The 17711-nt window shown below is 35.8% G+C and overlaps 1 protein-coding gene across 2 annotated transcripts in view; it reads left to right on the plus strand.

Moving 5' to 3' along the window:
* LOC131078497 (E3 ubiquitin-protein ligase listerin) overlaps positions 1–17711 on the plus strand; it is a 101168-nt gene that overhangs the window by 11844 nt on the left and 71613 nt on the right. For both annotated transcript variants that reach the window (XM_058016219.2, XM_058016220.2), the window contains exons 2-3: positions 12235–12343; positions 15970–16032. In XM_058016219.2, coding sequence (XP_057872202.2) covers positions 12235–12343; positions 15970–16032 — 172 coding nt within the window. The remainder of the gene's footprint in view (positions 1–12234; positions 12344–15969; positions 16033–17711) is intronic.

Below are 17711 nucleotides of genomic sequence, written 5' to 3' on the forward strand. Positions count from 1 at the left end.
TTTTTCTAACATGGGCCCTCTATCAAAAATTAAAAGGCAACATTAAATTTATTAATTCATATCAAATATTTATAATTTTAAATTAATTCATATTATAAATTTTAAAATTTATAAATAGAAAATAAATTAAATAATAAAATATTAAATAATAAATATTATACTTTGCTTTTTAGTATTTACTTAGTACTATTTTGATTTCCATATTGCAATTGACAATGAAACAATATGGCAGCAGTGTGGCCTTTGGGCATTTTGTATGTTATTTCTTTAATACCTATTATGATATGCATATTGACAATGTGAATGAATTGAAATTCTGAATTATGAGTGCATATTGAGTATTGAGTCTATTGGTAATGTTGTATGTTCGATGTTTGCATTCTAAAATGTTTTCATAGTATCATACACATGCTATATCCATGTTTTCATATGAATATAATGTATAGATGCATGCTTTATCCATGTTTTCATATGAACATTTAGAATTTTCCTATATATTTTAAATTTTCCCTATATTTTATATGGCTGTCCCCTTTGCCGTCCTCCCCCCCCGTCCCCAAATTTGGCAAAAAAATTTGCCATCCCGGAAACTCGTCCCCCTGTCCCCCCGTCCCGGAAACTTGGGGTAACGTAGATGATTAGTGAACAAAACAAATTCTTTGGCTATATATAATGCTGCCACTTTTTAGAGCTTTTACTATTGCATAGAATTCTTGATCATAGACAAAATACTTTTCATTTGCTTTGGGGTTACAATCTTGGCTGAGTACAGAACCTATGGCTTCCTGTTTGCATCACAGTCAACATGGAATCCCTTTTCAAAATCAGGTAAAGTGAGCACAGGCTGTTCTGTTAGTTTCCTCTTCAACAAATGAAAACTCTCTTCTGCTGCAGCTGTTCATGGGAACTCCTTGTCCCCTTTGATTGCCTATTTGAACGTCTTGTTTTCCCTGAGTACACTCTAAATTATTTGAATCTAGATGTATGACAGATGACACTCTAAATTATATGAGTCTAGATATATGATAAATTATATGAATCTAGATGTGTTATATGCAGAAGCAATATCTTTCAGTGAAATTTGATAGGTCTTAAAATTGCTTAGAGATAGGATTTTATTACAAATGAAAGAGCACACAAAGAGAGTGATCTCTGTGGAAGAGATATATATTATCTGTCTTAAACTCTACCTTTATCATTCAAATCTACCTATATTATAGCTATACAGTGTAGAACTGAAAAGCTACTAAAATAAATAAATGAAGGGTTTTCTGTGAGAACCAAAGGATAACGCATGCCCCTCTTGGAAGTGGAAATGAAAAGTTGGATAAGAAAAAAAATAATCAGAAACTGAAAAATGGTTGGCATGGGGTTGCTTTGGTGGTGCCACTTATTGGGGTCATGACTTGTTGACCATAGCTAATGTTTCAAAATTTAGATGTGCATCAGAATAGCTTAGGTTATTGTTGATGTAATTATTTACTCATCACAGTTAGGGGAACAAAGTTCCTCTTGTTTGTTAAAAACACGAGTTGCTAGACACCCTCTTAGAGTTTATTACACACCCTCTTAGAGTTTATTACAAGACAAAAAAATATAAATAAACATTGAATAAACTACAACTTGACCAAAATTAATATTATTACTCTAATACATATACAGTGATTCGTAATTTTAGTTAAGAAAACTGAAACCATCTGAGAGTTTATTGCAAGAGACAGAAATAAAATAAAGAAATAAATAAACTACAATTTAACAAACAAATATTTTTATTCTAATACAACGATTCCTAATTTTGTTGAAGAACTCAGAAAGGAGAAAAAGACAAAGGAGAATGTAATATTTATTCAAAATCTCAGAAACAGATTATTTCTGAATACCGAACTTCATTTCATATTTGATATAATCACAATTAACACAAAAAGTATAGCTACCATGTTAAGATTTATTTTGATTTTCACTAAACAACAAATTCCCAAATAATGATAATAAATTTTAATAAATCAATGCAGTGTACTTTTCAGACACAAAAAACTCACGTATTCCAAATCACAAGACATTATATAAAAAGTGAATACTTATGAAAAAACACAACCAAGCACTTGTTAACAAACTTTTAAGCATTCATTGCGAGATGTAAAACTTAAATTTCAATAAAATATCTGTTTGATCCTTTTTATCAATATGAAAACCTGATGGAAATTATAAAAAGATAGTTCATAAGATAAATTCCAACACCTAAAATTGAGTAGAAGAAGCATATAAACAAGTTTTTGGTCCGGAATGCTGCACCATCCATTATGTAACTGCTAATATAAGATTAAAAAACCCAATGGGATTGAAAAACAATGAAGCACTAATAAATTTTGATGTCCTTACCAGTGTGGCTTGACACTATTGATAATCCAGATCAATCTATGTTTGATTGATTATCGAGTTTCCCTACATTTTCTTTCAAACTTCTTTCAAGCTATCTTTAATCTCCTGGATATCTACAGCTACCAATTCTGACAATACAGCGATTCTTTCCATTCTCTGAGCAGTAATAATAATGAAATCCTCCACTGCAGCTGAAGTTCTGCTTACTTTTTTCTCCTCATTAGAAAATTAGATCATTTAAACTAGTGCAAAATAATCAAACTCAGCTTGAAAGAGCAATTTCTGCTGTGCATCTGTAACCTGTGTGAAATCTACTTCAGTTATTAGCAAATTCATGTTGTCCATATATTTCCTTAAGGACTGCAAATTCATATCCGTTGCCAGTTGTGTTTGATCTATTTCAGATTTTATACCTCTAGCAGTGTAATGTCCCCTAATGGGATATTCCTATATTTTTGCCCAAGCACCTCGTAAATGCACAGGTCTGCTGTTTATATCAATCTGATCTGTTGCCTATTCTCTTTTCCTTCAATGCCTGCTTGATTATTGTTTGCAGATTTGTATTTGTGTTCTGATTTCTTTGATAAATGTTCATATCATTCTTCTAGATTTTCTTATAATTCTGATTTAGGTCTGCTCCGAAATCTGCTTTTGATGCTTCATATATTTTGTTCTATTCCATGGATCATTCCTTCTTAAATGAAAACTTCTCCTCTTTATATCCTCCAATGTGAGGGAGAGTCACACCTCTTCACAACCTTTCACAATTACCACCTTTTGAAAGGGTCACAACCCTTCATCATTGCTGCCCCTTTGAAAGAGCTACTTCCTTATTTTCTTCCCGTTAATGCTTCCTTAATTCCTTTGCTCCCTCCTTTCTTCCTTCATACCTTTTCTCCCCAAATGAAGTTCTCTTCTCTCCCTTTTATATCTCATGTTTGAGGGAGACACAACTTTTCATTTCAGTCCTTTTGACCATTCATTAAACTTGACTAAATTTTAATTATATTAAATTTTATTTTTATTCTTTTATATGTTAATTTATTATTATTATTATTATTATTATTTATAATCCTATTTCAACAAGGGGACATTATGTAATATCCCCTGCTCATAAATGACTGTATAGGCAAGGAATATCGTCAAACAAATAGCTGACAACCCGCTGATCTAAGACTCAGTCTGTATAACCTGCTTGTTATGCGGTTTCTGGACTGCAGGATAACTTGCGTGTTATACTGATGTGGTTGTCTCAGAAGTTTCAGATTGGTATGGAGGTCATCAAACACATATTTCTCATGAAAGATCAACTATAAATGGCTTCTAATTGATAAGAAAATTATCAAGGATGCATATGCTACTAAATTATAGAATTCAATGCCAATTTAGACACACAATTATACACCTACAGTTTGCTGTCAATTCATCAAACAGTTTGCATGAAGCCTCAGATTATCATGACTCTGAATGCAACCTAACTTCTTCTTTATTTCAATAGATGATAATCAAATAACTCATACAAAACACCTTCACCAATGGCTAGACACTTGTTATCTTATACTCAGAATTTTCTGAGGACAATGGACAGCCATGTTGATCAGCATATAACATGCAATTACAAAGAAATGATGCCCAAATAGAACCTGATTATGAATCGCCTTGTTTGGTGGACGAAGAAGCAACAGTGTCCGAGTTGATATACCTTTACCAATTGCCCAAATTGAGTAGTTCTGCAAAATCGCCCCTGTTGCTGATGCAGATGAAATATAAAATAATTCCAGCAGTCCTCAGTGCCAAATATGTAATGAAAATGATTGTCACGGAAAAATAAATCCAAAGCAGCAATACCCACAAAAATCTGCCTCTTGAATCAAGAGATATGAATGAAAATCTGAGGTTTAGTAGGTCTGTTCGACCCCCATAACAGACCTGATTTATGTCTGAAAATTCCTTCCAATCTTCTCGAAATCACCTTCAATCTGCTCCTAATGGAATCGCATTATGTCTCCAATCATAGCGCTGCCATCAAATGGATAGTTCAATGCATAAACCAAAGGTCATTAACAAAGTCGTGGTAGATAAGGGTCTGATGCGATTTTGTCTCAGTACTGAAATACACCTGCAAACACCACAAATCTCTCCAAATGCTCCTACAAAAATCATTTGTTTTCCTCCACAATGCTGTAATCAAATAGTCTTCAAAACTCTACGAATCTGAATGTGTCTTCAGATTATTCATCATGGATAATGCTGCAACTTGATGAGCTCCAATGTGAAAGACTGAGATGTCCTTCACTCCCCAAGCAACCCCTCGGAGGATCTCTCACCCCCTCAGTTATGCGAATCAAAGGGAGGTATTGTTCCCAATGACCAACAATCTGCAGAAACCCTAGGCTCCACAAACTTAACAAATTCAAATATCAAATCCTGGATGCCACGAAGCTGAGCTAAACCTCCTTTTATACTTTTCTAACCTATCATCCAGAAGCTTTTAGACTTAAGTGACTTTATGATATTATTTTAAATTAAGTCACTTTATTCAATTAATTAAATATAAAGTCATTTTTTAATTTTTAATTTATTTGACAACTTTATAAATAATTAACTTAATATTATTAATTAAAATAATTAATCAAACTATCCATAAAAAAAAATCAATAATCTGGACAACTTAATTTAATTAATCAATTCTTCTCCAAAATGGAGACATTATACATTACAAGCAGTCAAACTGACTACTCCTATTTATACATTTGAGAGTGCAGCAAGTTTCACTTTGGTGGTGGCTTTAACCTAAGCAATGAAATTTACCTTTTCTTTTTAGTGTAGAGCATTTCGTAGTTAAAACTTAAGACTGAAATTGATAGTCACCTTAGAATTTTGTTTTGACATGCCATACAAAATCACCAGCATTGAATACACTCTTTGTAACCTTTTTTCTACATTAGCAATAAGGGACACAGGGAAAGCCATGCCTTGCTTCTGTGCCTCTACTAATTGATTTTGAGCCTCTTGAAATTGTTTCTTTAGTGCAGCAATCCCCTTTTTTGTTCATCAAAGGTTTCTTTTACTTAGTCACTCAGGACTCTCATATCTGATCCAAGTTCTACATTTTGCTTCTGCCCTCCATGAGTATCATCCCTATCTTCTTCTGTAGTAGCAATAATTGGCTGCCCTCCCTTGATGCCTATCTTCATCGTGACATTTTTCCCTTTTTTTCAATAAATTTCATTTCCAATCTAGGATCTCCCCTGAGTTCCATATTTAGGTTCTCAGGCATTTGCCTCTCTGTATTCAGTTCTTTATTCCATGTGGGCTTCTCATAAGAAGTTGTTTGCTATGATGAAGAAGTGTTTGGTATAATTTGAGGCACTCTGGGCCTTAGAATTCTCACTCCCAAAAAGAATTGTTCCATAAAATCTGAAGAAAAGACTGGGTAAGTAATAAATTGGACCAATTTTGGCCTTAGTAAGAGCCACAGAGGTGCTCCCTGGAGTTAGATTGGTTTTTGAATTAGAAGAAGCAGTGAATCCTTCATTCTCCATAAGAGCTTCATGGGCTCTGGAATTTCATTTGAACAAGATATATCACCTTATGTTCATCCTGTGTTTGTTCTGTACACATAGCTTAGTCTGTGTGTATTCTGTCTCTTTCCATTATCCCCTTCCTTTCATTTTAGCAATGATTTCTTTATCATCCTCTCAATTAGCATTTCAGAGCTCCAGCACATCAGGTACATTCCTGTATGTCATGCTGAGTTTTCAGAACTGATTGCAAATAATTCTTGTTCTGGCATAAGAATTGCAGGGTCTGAATTTGGCTTCCTCAAATTGAAAGGCTAATATATCCCAAGCATTGGGCTGCAGTTCAGGGAATTTATTAATTTGTGCCAAGCTAATACCAATGTTAGTTTTGATAAATATGTAAGGATCTAGCTCTGAGTAGATCGGCTAACCCATTAACATATTGATTGCATATTTCCATTATTGAGGTGATTGGGTTTGGTCAAAGTTTCCTCTACTTTGATTATAGTGGATGACTCCCACAAAGATGAACTGCCATTGCTCTTAATATCTTCTTTTGGAAAGGTGGTTACCGTATCATGGGAGTGGGGGTGCTGTATCCTGCATCTCCGTGGAGAAGTGTTTGACAGATCCTGTCCTATCAAGCAACTGCTTGATCTGCCATTCTATCTATACACTATCAATGGATGAGTGTTGTAAGGTTGCTAATTGGGCAGTTGAGAACTAGCAAAGGCTCTATAGATGTTGCATGGGCTTCAAAGAAAGGATTCGTTTTAGTCCCACAAAAACATCACAGTACACATCCACAAGATTTGTTATCTTCAGCTCGGAGCATGCCAAGATTTTTTGTCTTATCTTATTGATACAAGTTGACTTATCCGCCTCATGTAAGTTGACTTGTTTAACTGGTATTGACAAGAGAAAAATACTAACATAAGAATGGAATCTATAGACTTACTATGCTTGTCATGAAAGAAAGGACTTGATTAGGTGCTCTAACTATTAGATTATGACAGTTAATTTGAGTTATGTCGTAAATAATAGTGTCCTAGAATGGCCTGATGGCAAATTTAATTTAAAACTTGCAAGGAACAAGTTTGGATTTTTCCACATTGAATCATCCCAACTTATATGGGTGTGGAGGTGTTGTAGCAATTGAAGACTATCTGCCAACTTGTGAGAGATCAGGCTTTTTTGGCTGATATTATTGAGGACAGGTGTCTGTCCCTGACTTGATAGTTATGACTGAAAGAAACTTTTTTATTGTTGTCAGAATAAACGTTGTCAGAATAAACGTTGACCATGAGAATAAGTTGTGTATCAAAAGGGCATTTGCTCAATTAGAAGGTGCTTCACCTTCTTGGTTATAAGGGCACGATGTTACTCCATTTGATGTCCAGTGCACACTACTGGTTGTTGCCAGATTGAGTAGCTGAAGCCTTAATTGATTTACTCAGTGAGGTCCCTTTCGCTCCTTTTCTTGCACCTCCAGGCAAAGATGGAAAGCATGGTGTAAGGAATTGATGTAAATAATTCTAACCCATTAGAATGATGAGAAAACAACCATGAGATAAAATTAATGAGAAGGAATTAATTAGCATCTATTACTTCCATCTTGATCGAAAAGTGATCAAATTGATCGGATGTATTGTTGGACGAAGTGTCTAGATGCTTGTTGAACATGGAGCCTAAATACTAAAAATGCTTCTTTCTACCCAAGAGGATACAAGCCCTCTTAGGTAGTCTCTTTGGAGTCCACCCAAGTGGTACTGGCTGGCTGCTTTGTTGTGGGCAGATGATAGGTACAAAACTGCTATTAGGTGAATGCCTGATCATTCATATGCACTTTAACAATCATAATGCATTGCTTTTGAATCTTGGCTGCATTTTGAAGTATGCCTTGAGACTGCAAAGCAAAGAATGCATTGTTTGTGAAGCTTTGTCACATCTTGAAGTTACACCATTAGATTACAAATTCAGGAATCCAACATAGCGCTGTCAATTGTGTCACTGACTACTCATAATTGAAGCATCCTCACCTCGACCATAAATCTTTTTTTGTTGCAGCTCAAAATCCCTTAATTACCTCTCTATCATCATATAGAGCCCTCTTATTGGTCTCTTGTGTATTATACCATTTAGGATTTAAGACATAGGCAGCACAATGAAGGGGTGTGTTAAGTTTGTTCCATTTTCTATGTAATTTTTCTTTTATCAAAGGATATAAAGAAAGATCTTTTGCATATGTTGACTCTTTCACACATGGAATCGATTTCTTCATAAATTTCTCCCAAACGTGGCTTGTTTGTGTCTGCAAATTTAATCACCTCACATATTTGGCTTACTGAAGTCCACAACAAATTTAACATCAGCCCAAAAACGGTCATTAAGGACCATACCTCTCACCTCAACTACAGTATTTGATGTATATTGTTTCCAAGCGGCCCATGCATCACTAATTACTGTGGAACACAAATCTCTTTTAGATTGTCAACAAGAATAAAATAAGATGAAAACCATGTATCAACAAGTTTCAGAAGTTCCACCTTGGCAAATTTTCAATAAACGGCTTGTGTGTGGGGATGGTTACATATGAACATATGTACTTTTCTGCCCTTTTCTCTGAAATCTGAAGTCCACTGGAACTTGCTAATATCTTTGACTGCATTATTGAACGGAATAAAGTCTTTGAGTGCATTATTCAACAGAATAAAGGAAGGAAAATGTTTCATAAAGGAGTCGGCTAAGGAGCCTATGGGAAAAGAGATTCCCAAATGAAATATTAATGGAATTAATATAAAATAAAATCATTGGAGCAGCACCTCACTTTGAAAGGGTGACCCTTGCCAAGGGGAAGGGTGTTATGAAGAGGTATGTCTCTCTCTCTCTCTCTAAATGAGAGATATAAAAGGGAAGTGCAATTCAATCCAAGAAGGTGTCAAGGAATGGAAATTGAATAAGTATTTGATTTGGAATAAGAAGTCTAATTCTGATTATTATATTGATCAAGTGGAGTCAGATCAGAATTTATATATATAATCTGCATTCAGGGAAAGCAGCCATTTGATTTAAGCAAAAGGATTTGGTATGAAAATGTGGTTAAGTCTGTTGTCTATTATGTCTTTTATGAATATTTGATTTATTTATTAATTTGAATTATCAATCTATCTAAATTCTTAGAGTTAATAAATTAATCAATTTATCATCCTACAAGCAATCATACATGAGATTAGTAAGGAAACATGTTAGGGAGAGGCAGTAGACCAGTTTTCACAATGTAAGTAGACCACCCCAAGTTGGATGGACTGGAGGTCCTGCCACTTGTGGGCCAAGGGATTGAATTGTCTTGGTTGGATGTTTTGTGCCCTTGGGCTTAGTTGTGGCAAACAGTTTCCAGGCAACCTATCATGCTTTCACCTATAATCCCTAACATGGTTGGTTGTTGGAAGTGAAACTATAGAATGGATCCAAATAAGTGATGTTGTTTATCATTTTATTAATGTTAATTGTTTATTTACCTTTAAGTGAAATAACTATTATATGATTTATATAGAGAATACTATTTGTTAACAAATTGTATTGTTGGAAATTGGAATTGTTACTTTTGGGCAAAAATCAGGTATACACCAATAGGGGACATTACATAGTAACTATGGACAAGAAAAAAGCATCTGGATGAAATTTCATGTAAGTTAATAGTGAATAGAATACAAAATATTTACAAATTGCCCCCAAAATATAAGTTTTAGTGTGCTGATATGAAAATGGAGGTTGTAATATTGTTTATAACAGGCCATATGAAGAAGAGATAAAGCCTGAAATACATCAGAAGCTTGTAAACAGGTTTAGGTTTCAATATAGTGTATAAATTTAGAGTAGAAACCTGAGATCCTTGATAGAAAATTGAGCCATGAACCTGAGAAGATGAACCTGGTCTGCTCATACTCTGACCTGCTCTGCTCATGCGGGCTTTAATGGCTTCTCTGGCGGCATGTTTGGCTTTCCTACGTTATCGATGGCTTTCTGCGACGGATGATAGTTCACGTTGGGTTTGTGCGGGAGACTTCGGTGGACCGTCTCCTGGGAAAAGAAATGTATCCAGCAGCGTCTTTGGCAGCGCAAAGGTGTGCCTGTCTTTGAGACGTATTTCTGGGGGTAGGAGACGCACCTCCCAGAAATAAGAGGAAATTAACACCACATCATCAAACTTTTGGAGCCAAGCTGGTGGATATGGGTGAGGCATGAAGTTCGTGAATCAGAAGCTGTTCCCATGCAGGTTGATATCACAGGATAATGCAAGTGACCACAAAATGCCTCAAAATTTAGATAAAGACACTTGCACATGTGTGAGACGAATACTCCACGGTGGCCAAATCAAAGACCCCAAGCTGAAGTTGTCAGAATGGCTAAAATGTTTACAAACAGCAGAAACCCATGTGGGCATCAGAAATTTTGTATAAGTGGTTATTAGGAAGGAGAACCCAAGCGTGTTGAAAAAATTGATGCCAGTAAGAAAAAACTACTGTCTAAAGAAAGAGGGCAATCTGTAGCAGAAATTGGAATTGTGGCAGTTACACTAGCAATCAGAGGCACCTGGCTGGAGAGTGAAAGTGCAGAGATAGGCGACCAGAAGGATGAAAATCCTTACTTAAAACTCAAGAAATTGGCCCTGGTTGGGAATGGCTGGTACTAAAATGGAAGGCAGAAATGAAAGATGAGAAAATTTCAGAAAAGACATTAAAAATGTCAAAAGTGGCTGAAGTTGGCTTTGATACCAATCGACATCATGAAGAATGTGATGATTACTGCTAAAATAAATGCACACTCGTAACATTTATTAAATAGGTTTATAGGAATGTGTATGTGTGCTGGTTGAATAAAGTCAAGCACAGGCTAACTGTTGTATAACTGCCTTCGCAAAATCATCACATATCTTTCTAACATGCATGCAGTCAGTGAGGCTCTAATGGACTTGGCCAAGTGTCCTTTAGGATACTTACAATGATGGGGATAACAACATTAGATATATGCTTTCTGCAAATCATGGTTCATTTCTTTCATAGTGTCTCTTTTCCCATCCAAGGGCCCTAATATTGCCTTATTTATGGAATATCTGCTACCATGAATGTGTAAAATTGAATCCATTGCCTGACCACCAATTATGTTGAGAAGTGATTTAATATCACTTTTATAAATCTAGTTATACCTGAGTTGACTGTAGTAAATTTTAGAGAAATCTCAACAAAAAATCGAAAACTGTAACTATTGGAAAATATAAATTGAAGCTGTAAAATTTGAAATTGTGTCAAAAATGAAACCTGAACTTTTTAGAAATCTATGTACTGAAAACTGCCGAGAAATTATCAATTGAACAGCTCCTTTTAAAGACTAGAAAGAAGGATATTTATGAAAGGGCTAAAATAGGCTACATAGCAACTAGTTTGTTGATATTGGAACAAAAGCAGAAATCTGCTACTTCCAAGAAGAACATAGAAAGGGGAGACTTTCTTGGGAAGGTTTGATGATCACTGGGGCCTTATTGGTCTTTATGAAAGCCATGGTTTCCCTTGGCCCAGACAGAGTCTTGACTCCTGATAAACATGTGCACCAGCAAACCCATCTCTAAAATTTAACTACTCATTTAGGTTCCTTTCGTCATGATCTCCAGGTAATTTATATTAAGTTTCAGTTTGACTAATAATTTATATGATAATTGCTAGTAATTTCTAGTATATCAGCTGCTTATTCAAGACAAAAGGACACAGGTTCTGATTAGATTTTGTTCAGACCATCTTAAAAGAATTTTTTGACTGACTGAAGCAAAATATACTAGATTTTCTTGATTTAATGAATACTGTGAATGGAACTTTAGCTGATTCTTCTAGCAGTACAAACTACCTGTTAGGCTTACTTGACATCAATGCCTATCAGAAATCTATCATAAGCAGCAGGTACACCAGAATGTTCTATGAGAGATTAATGATCAGAATCAATTGACTTTTAAATTGGTTAGTTTGAACTTTAAACTAATTCTATGATAAGCAGTAGGCAAACCATAATGTTCTCTATATCATATTAGTGATCAGAATTTAGTGACCTTTAAAATGATTTAAGTTTTAAACAATGCTGTAGTTGTAGGCAGTGTAAAGTGGCCTTACTCTAGATCACATTTGACTTAAATAGACCAACATATTCGCAATGCTTTTCCAGATTTACAAATGGTGTACCCATGCCATTCAGCATAGAAAAAGAGTGGGCACATGTTATTAACTGAATTGATGAATAAAGGAAAGTAACTATGAGCCTAACAAGCTTTGTTTTAACTCTTCAGCTTTGCTGCTTCTCTCCTACAGTCCGGGGCCGCGAGTGTCGGGTTTGGAGGTTATGTTGGAAGTTCTCGTATTGATACAACCTTAACCAAGGAGTCAAATACTCTGCTGGTAAGCATTTTCTGCATTAATTTTGTTGTTTCAGCTTTCTTCTTATATGATGCTTTAGTGCAGTACCTTTAGCAATTTGGAAATCTGATTAGTTATGTTTTATTGAATTCCTGATAAAAACCCTAAATGTCAAAATTTCCTCCAAAAAATATAAATTAGGTACTGAACTTTTGTTATGTTTGTGCCAGACTTAAAGACTGCTAACATTTTGCTTTGTCACTAACTAACCACAGTGCAAATGAATTGTTTTGTAAATGAATTGTGTTTACCATTAGTCCATCCAGTCGCTCCAGTAAGTTTCTATACGTTGTTGTGAGACCTTTTACAATACAATTTGCCAATCTCCCTTGCCACCAGGCTTTAAGGCCATGCTCTTAAACATGATGTTTATTTTTGCTGGGGGTAAACTTTCTCTTGAGAAATGCCTGCACGTATAAACTTGAACCTGCAAGGTTATAAAACATCTCACTAAAATTTAAAAATTCCTTACCAGTTTTGCATGCTAGTGAATATGCAAAACACAAAATTCTCAAATGTTAAGGAGGAAAATAATATTGGTGAATGAATGTTTTTGATTTGATACTGGACCTCAAAGGATGGTGTTGGCAGGGTATAATATGAGTTTTTTTAACTTTAAATGGTTGAACTTATAGAGACAATATATGGTTAATAGTTTTAGTGGCTATCTAATGTTATATTTAAATATCTGCCTCTTATATGTACAATCAATTACAAGGAAAGGATCCTATAATGACATAAACGGTGCCACACCCATATAACTTAATGGCAAACCTTGTAATCCTTAGCCACCTCACATATCACTTGTTTCTACTAAGTAAACCTATAACGTGTTTTTTTGATATTTTATGGAGGGATTCTATTGGGGTTCTCACCAATAGAAAGACTGAAGAAAATACATTAGATGCTAGTGGGAAAGGGAACCAAGTCCAACACCCAAAAATCTAGGCTGAAATAGAGTCTGAAACTAGGCAGGAGAACAAACAACCAAAAACAGCCCAAGGAAGAAGGGTCAACTAGATATGCATCATTGTAAAAATCTATGGTAGGGTTGATACAGCACAGCCATCTAATCAACTACTGCCTCCAGGGGAGGAACTTGATTGAGGAACCAATGCCACCCAACTCTTTTTGAATGTAGAAGGCAGAGAGCCATAATCAGCTAGTTGTGGAAAGCTTACACTGTGAATAAATGGAGTAAAGGGGGATGCCATATCCCATTAGCCGCCATATCCCATTAGCTGGAGAGTAAGAGCAGTAGTAACTAGTAACCTCTATGATACCTGAATGGGTAACCAAGAGGTGCTGCAGAATAGGGTGTAAGTCTAAAGAAAAAGATCTCAAATCCATAAGATTACAGTAATATGCCAAGACTTCCTTGTTTAGCACACAAACATCACCCCTAGAAGCTGGATCTTGCAGAGCTATGTGGGTCGAAGAAGGCACTTTTGCCACTAATGATGAAAGAGAATACTTATCTAGTAGGAACTGCACATAGCTTTGCACATCACTGTCAGGATCTCTATCTCCATCTGTCCTAGAATGCATTCCACTAAACTCAAAGAACTTGGAGCCAAGCAATCAAAAGTAGTTTTCAAGTGATGATCAAGAACAATGCTGTGGAGGAATGCATCACGGGCTTTTGAACCTTTCCTCTTATGGGCCATTAGAAGTGGGGCCTAGATTAAACCACCACAGATGGGTGCAAAGTCCCACACAAACACCAATAGGAAACAGCAAATGGAGCAGACAAATCCTAGGGTGAATACATAACAACTGTGCACGATGACAAGGAGGAATTGACTCTAAAGTGAGGTCCCACACACCTATATTGTACATCTTCGAGACATCTGCTACATAACAACAATGGCACAAGGCAACCTCCACCTCATATAAGTCATTTTATTGAAAATTTGTGTGTGAGAAGCACACTTTTGGAGAAGGATAAGGAGGAGATATCATAACTTGGCTATGTTGGTTGTTGCTCACTTAAGCACCCTATCCCTACAAAAGAAAAAGAGTTATGGTGACTCGTCCAAAATAACATTTTTTTATTTTTTTGAAATCTTCCCAAACCTCAACACGATCAACCACCATACATGAGAAAGGAACTAGGTTAGCACCATTATTAGCTAGCGAATCTGCCACTTTGTTACATTCATGGAAGCATTTAATAAAAAAAATCCTCAAAACTATCACAAACAACAAGAGCTACATCCAGATATGATTTCACCTTCCATTTGGGATAATCTCTTTTGGTCAACCTCTGAGTAACAACTGAAGGGTTGCCTTTCACAATCAGCTTGTTACAACCTAACTCTCGAGCTAGGTTGAGACCTTCCACAACAATCAACCATTCCACCTCATTGTTTGAACACACACCCAGAAAAAACGAATCTCCTTTCACCAAAATACCTTGATCATCCCTAAAAAATTGCTTGCCCCTGCTGAGCCAGGATCGCCCTTCAACTCACCATCACAGTTAGTTTTAAGGAATCTGCTAGGTGGCTTTGTCTAATGAGCTGTTTCCCAAACTCCTTTGACAGCACCTAACCCATAAATGGAGAAAAGTAAACTTAAAATGGGAATAGTTCATTACAGTTAAAATTTGGGATCATTTCATAGAATTCTTTTAACATATCAGTCATATGTGCTTTCCAATCTTCCAAATCAGCAAGGTCTATCTGTCATAATCTGTCAATATGAAATGAGATGAATTGCTTACGAATTTTCATGTTTGAAGCTTGATTAGTTTCAAAGCTGGGAAGGATTTATTCACTTGTATTTTAATTCAGAAAATTGACAATAACCTGCTTGGCATGCTTCTTCAAGAGTTTTAATTTGGGTTATCAGAAAGAAGGATAAAAATCATCTTCCCAGAATAATGTTTTTCCTCCATACCAATGTGCTAAAAGGAGTAACCATTTAAGTGGAGCTACATGTTATCGTTTTATTTCATGCTACATTCTGGATAGAGCAATAAATTTAGTATGCTTCAAAATAGTGATGGGTGATTGGTTCGGATATATGCATGCAAGAACTTGGCTTGATATGGTATATGTGTTTCTTTAATAAATCACCATATCAAGTTTAGTGGAGAAGGCTTTTCTGAGGCTCACAGGTTTTTAACTTTTTGTACATTGGCCCCTTTCCACTGGTATGGATTTGTTACGTTTTGCTGTGCAAGAAGAGTTAGCTTATGCCAATTAGCAGTTCCAGCTGACAAAAAAGTGTTAAAAGTCCTTTGTCCAGTCTAGATAGGAACAATCTACAGTCACATTTTCACTAATCTGCTCACATATATATGGGCACAGCCTACAAGACTGGTTAATTTGGTTATATTTGTTCAGATGGTTGGAGAAATTGGTTTGCAGCCCAGTGATTACTCTAATGCTTGGTTAGATGCTATATGAAAACTACTGCAAGAACCAAGATATTAAATAGGTAGCTTGCTTATAGTACATCCTATGATGTTTTCAAAAGCTTTCTGTCTTCAAACATAGGTATTTAGGAAAGTGATTTTGTTGCTTTTGAGTAATATAATAAAGTTGGATTAAAGTTTACCGCACCTCTTTTTCTGATGGAATTTCCACCCTTTGAATGCTTAGGATGTTGATGGTGAGGTTGCCCAGCATTTGCGCAGGCTCAGTAAGAAGGACCCCGTTACAAAGGTATGCATTATGTTCTTATTGATGAATGAAAATATATTTTAATTGTAGTCATAATTGTCAAAGGATATTTATGTAATTTATAATAACTGAGCAGACCTTTATCATATATGATCTATATAGTGGCCAAAATAGTTAGGTAGCTACTATATCACTGTATTCTTGCTAGCATGCTTGTAGGATTGAGAGAAAATTTAAGAGATACAAAGAATTAGAGCAGTTTAGGGGAGCTTTGCAAGAAGCTAGTTATTGTATGAGGAGAATGGATTTTTAACTACAGACTAGATGTTCTATTTGTCAATCTAAACAGTAATGACCTTAAATTGCTGTGAACCATCTGTGTATGCACTTGCAGTTTGACATAAAAAGTTGATTGATATGCATATCCACCTTATAAATTTTAACCTATTGTGATAATTGATGATTGATATGCATATCCAGTTTTTTCAGTGTTAAACAGCCGTTGGGGATAGGGAGACGGGGGGACTCGGGGACAGGCTTCGGGTATGAGGGGACAAAGGGCCTAAGTCTGGGGACGACGGGGGGATGGAGGCGGGGGTATACATATAGTATTTGAAAAACTATTCGTGAAAAGATGTATAAGAATTACATTTCAAATGAAACTATGGAAAATTAGTAAAATTATAAAATAGCAAAATTTGAAATACCAAATACAAAGATTTCTTGAATGCTAAATAAAATTAGAAATTGTTAAATTGGAGATTTATATTATATCGAAAATATGAATATCTGATATCATAAAGATGATTACATCATTACAATGGGTAGCAATAACATTACAATTACTAGCATGATATCAAAATAAGACATAAGTACAAATATCAAAATTTCAAAATGTAGTGAAGGGAGGCCTCTAATAATCCGCAAACTCCTCATCACCGGAATTGTCAAGATCCCTCAAACTAACACCAACCGACCCTCCATCTGAAGTGGTAACATCCTCATCAACCTGTGATGGCTCCTTTGGCTCTACATCCCATTGTGCCATTGGACTCTCTTTGTATACAAGTGTTTTGCGGTCAATGAGACGCAAATCACTATTTACAGCCGCAAGCTTCTTTACTCTCTTAGAGGTAAGTCTGTTCCTCTTAAGAGAGTGGATGAAGCTATATGTAGACCAGTTCCTCAGCAACTAAAGAACTAGAAACTTGGGATAACATACAAATTGCTAGAGTGGTAGTCAAAGATTTTTGACCATGACAATTCCACCACAAAAGTGGGTCCTCTTGTGCCATAGTTTCTATATCCATCTTTGTTGCGTCTGAATAACCCCTAAGAGTGGCAAATTTCGTCCACTTAGTGTGAATTATGCGAGCATCTCTAACATCATACATATTCTCGATGGACCCAAAGAAACTTGCCTTCACCTCATCATCTTGAATTGGTGTAACTCTAACAGGCCTAACCTTGTACCACTTAGGATTCAAGGCATAGGCAGCCATATGCAAAGGAGTGTTGAGATTGCCCCATCTGCGCTGAAGATTGGCCGAATGTGCTCATTGTAGAATGCTAAAGTGGGGTCCTTCACTCACATAGCAGCCCTCATTTGGTCAAGCATAGAATCATTGCACTCATACACCTCTCCAAGGTTAGGTGCATCCCCATCTCCATATTTGATGACTTGGAAAACTAGAGCAATGATGGAGACTATGTATTTTGCA

This window comes from Cryptomeria japonica, chromosome 7 (genome assembly GCF_030272615.1).
Source record: "Cryptomeria japonica chromosome 7, Sugi_1.0, whole genome shotgun sequence".
Lineage (NCBI taxonomy): Eukaryota > Viridiplantae > Streptophyta > Pinopsida > Cupressales > Cupressaceae > Cryptomeria > Cryptomeria japonica.